General features: G+C 55.7%; 1 protein-coding gene across 1 annotated transcript; it reads left to right on the forward strand.

Annotated features, from left to right (window-relative positions):
- Positions 1-1,474: 1,474 nt before the first annotated feature.
- On the forward strand, positions 1,475-2,410 carry LOC130266001 (olfactory receptor 14A16-like). Its single transcript, XM_056515337.1, has one exon. The coding sequence runs from the start codon at positions 1,475-1,477 to the stop codon at positions 2,408-2,410; it is 936 nt and encodes a 311-aa protein (XP_056371312.1).
- Positions 2,411-3,466: the final 1,056 nt, after the last annotated feature.

The following is a 3,466-nucleotide window of genomic DNA, read 5'->3' on the forward strand; positions in this document are numbered from 1 at the left end:
TCATGAGTAGGTCATTAAAGTCGTTGTGTTGTGTCTCCTGACACAGAGGGAGATAATGGCAACCAGGAAAAGACATTTTTGCTGAGGAGCAGCTCCTTTCACAGCCCAGCAGGGCTGAGGGCACTGCCTGCAGGCACTGAGGGGACAGGACCCAGGCACAGACAGGCTGAAGGCAATCAGGACTGGGAAGACATTGAGCTGAGACTTCACTTGGGGAAACTTCTTCACAGCCCTGGACATGGTGAGTCTGTGGGTGCAGGGCAATGTCCCCTGTGCTCCTGGAGGGATCTCCTGGAGCCAGCATAGCCCACAGCCTGGGGGATGTGTCAGGAGGACTCTCCCAGTTTCTCTGAGGCACAGGAGGAGGAGGAGGATGTGCTGCAGAGCGGGGCTGCCCTGGGCACCGTCAGAGGGACAGGGCAGGATGGCTCCTGCTGCCAGGGACGGCTGCAGGGGCTGAAGCTGGGGCTGCAGCCAGGGCTGCCCAGGGCTGTCCTGCAGAGCAGCTCCTGCAGCCCTCAGGGCTCTTGGCCAGCCCAGGGCATGTGCCACCTGCCAGGGGCAGCTCTCAGCCTGCCTGGCAGCTCGCCATGGACTGTGGGGAGAAGTTGGAGGTGGAAGGAGCCACCCCCATCAGGGCAGATTCCTCCTGCTGTGCAGATGGTGCTGCATGGCCAGGGCTGCTCTCAGCTCTCTCCTCAAGGGAAGGGAAAGGGGCTGTCAGGTGTGTCTGTGTCACTGAGACTCCTGCACTGTCCCACTGGGGTTGAGCAGATCTGCCTCAGATCTCCCTCCCAAAGTGCCTCCTCATCCTCCTCTGCCTACAGACAGCAGCAGCAGCACCACCGTGGGCAGTGCCTTGAGCTGGGAGGGGTCTGAAGGGCAGAGCTGAGCCCCCAAGTCTGGGCTGGGCTCTGGCAGCACTGACAAAGACAAGGCTTGGAGAGAGAATCAGCTCCCAGTAGGAAAAATTCCAGGCAGCAGAGAGCCAGACCAGTCTGGATACCCTCCCTCTTCTTGTGCCAGGGAAAGAGAAAAGGGTTAAAAGGGACTGACTTTTAAATTGGAGCTTTCCAGAATTCCACTTTATTTTTCCAACACATTTTAAGTTTGATTACCCTGAAATAGAGGGAGGTGTAATGATCCAAGTGCACCTGGGTGGGACCAGCAGGTCTGAGAACACTGGGGCACAGGGAGCTGTTTTCCCTCTGGGTTCCCCAAAGTTATGCTTACAGAAATGCTGATGATGAGAATTTTTGCCACCTCTGAGAAAGGGGAAGTAACTCAAAAGAATCTCCTGGCTGCTTTTCAAGCTGAGGTGAGCTCAAAATTTAAAAATTTAAGTGAAACTTTCCCAGAGAAAGAGAAGGAATTTTGAGTGAATTCTTAAGAAATTAGCATAGGATTGAGTCCACAAAGTTTGTGCAATTTATCAATGCCTTTTTTTCCAGTGCATGATGCCCAGATACAGCAAATGTCCAACAGCAGCTCCATCAGCCACTTCCTCCTGCTGCCATTGGCAGACACGCGGCAGCTGCAGCTCCTGCACTTCTGCCTCTTCCTGGGCATCTCCCTGGCTGCCCTCCTGGGCAACGGCCTCATCATCAGCGCCGTAGCCTGCGGCCACCACCTGCACACCCCCATGTTCTTCTTCCTGCTCAACCTGGCCCTCACTGACCTGGGCTGCATCTGCACCACTGTGCCCAAAGCCATGCACAATTCCCTCTGGGACATCAGGAACATCTCCTACTCAGGATGTGCTGCTCAGGTTTTCTGCTTTGTTTTCTTTATTTCAGCAGAGTATTCCCTCCTGACCATCATGTGCTACGACCGCTACGTGTCCATCTGCAAACCCCTGCACTACGGGACCCTCCTGGGCAGCAGAGCTTGTGCCCACATGGCAGCAGCTGCCTGGGCCTGTGGCTTTCTCAATTCTCTGCTGCAAACAGCCAATATCTTTTCTCTGCCCCTGTGTCATGGCAATGCCCTGGGCCAGTTCTTCTGTGAAGTACCCCAGATCCTCAAACTCTCCTGCTCACAGTCCAACTCCCTCAGGGAACTTGGACTCATTGCAGTTAGTGCTTATTTAGCACTTGGTTGTTTTGTGTTCATTGTTTTCTCCTATGTGCAGATTTTCAGGGCTGTGCTGAGGATCCCCTCTGAGCAGAGACAGCACAAAGCCTTTTCCACCTGCCTCCGTCACCTGGCTGTGGTCTCTTTGTTCCTCAGCACTGCAGTGTTTGCTCACCTAAAGCCCCCCTCCATCTCTTCTCCTTCCCTGGATCTGTCCCTGTCAGTTCTATACTCGGTGGTGCCTCCAGCCCTGAACCCCCTCATCTACAGCCTGAGGAACCAGGAGCTCAAGGCTGTAGTGTGGAGACTGATGATGGGATTGTTTAAGAAGCAGTAAACTGCTTTCTAGTTTCTGCATGTCACTTGCAATAAAAATCATCTTTGATAATATTTGTTTGGTTTGGTGGTTGAATTGCTCTTTAAATTGCTTTGCTTTAGTATTTCAATATATTCCACAAAGAAATTACATTCTTTGGACTCTTTCTCTTTTTGTTTCTCCCCATTCTTGCGGTAGCCACAGACTGTGTCAAAGAGGGGCTGTGCCCTTGGTGGTTTTAAACAAACTGAAGGGTCTCTCTCCCAGCAAAGTTTTACCTGTCACGCCCCTTTTGTTCCCTTCACTGGAGCTACAGCAGCATTGTCTGTGTGCAGAGCTTTGGCAGATCAGTGCTGGCACAGCAGCTGTGCCCAGCAGCAGCAGCACTTGGTGTTGCCAGTGCTGCTCCCGTGCCACTTGCCCCGCTGCCCTCCTGCCCCTCGTGTTGCTGCAGGGCCTGAGTGCTCTCAGGGCCGGGCACAGCCCTGGGGGTGGCAGTGCCGGGGCTGCAGCAGGGACAGGCCATGGGCACTGCTGGGGCAGCGCTGACGCCTCAGGGCAGGGCCTGGGGGCTCCAGGCTCCTTGGCCAGGCTCTCTCCACAACACTTGGCCAGGCCAGTGCTGAGCAGAGAAAACCCCCGTGAGCAGCCCCAGGCTGGCCGTGGGCAGGCTGGGGGCAAACAGCATGGCTGGTGCTCTGCAAGGTCCCTGCAAGGGGGAGACCCTGGCAAGGAGCAGCAGAGCAGGGGCTGATCCATCCCCACGGCGCTGGACAGCCCAGGGCAGCGTCCCAGAGCGTCCTCATGCACCTGCCAACAACATCCCCCCTCTGCAGCCCTGGCCTCTCCCCCAGCTCACACAGGTGCTGCATCCTTGCAGGCACAGACACGGCAGCACTGGCTCAGGAGCCCCTGTTTGCACTGCACAGAGCAGGCGTCAGCACCCCCATGGTGCTGCTGTGGGGAGATGGAGCTGAGTGAGCACAAATGCCATCAGCCCCTGGGGCCAGCAAGGGCTGGAGGACACAAGGGAAACCACTCAGGTTTGTCGTGGCCTCTGCAGTCAGCCAGAAAGTT

This window comes from Oenanthe melanoleuca, unplaced genomic scaffold (genome assembly GCF_029582105.1).
Source record: "Oenanthe melanoleuca isolate GR-GAL-2019-014 unplaced genomic scaffold, OMel1.0 S001, whole genome shotgun sequence".
In the NCBI taxonomy this organism is placed as follows: domain Eukaryota; kingdom Metazoa; phylum Chordata; class Aves; order Passeriformes; family Muscicapidae; genus Oenanthe; species Oenanthe melanoleuca.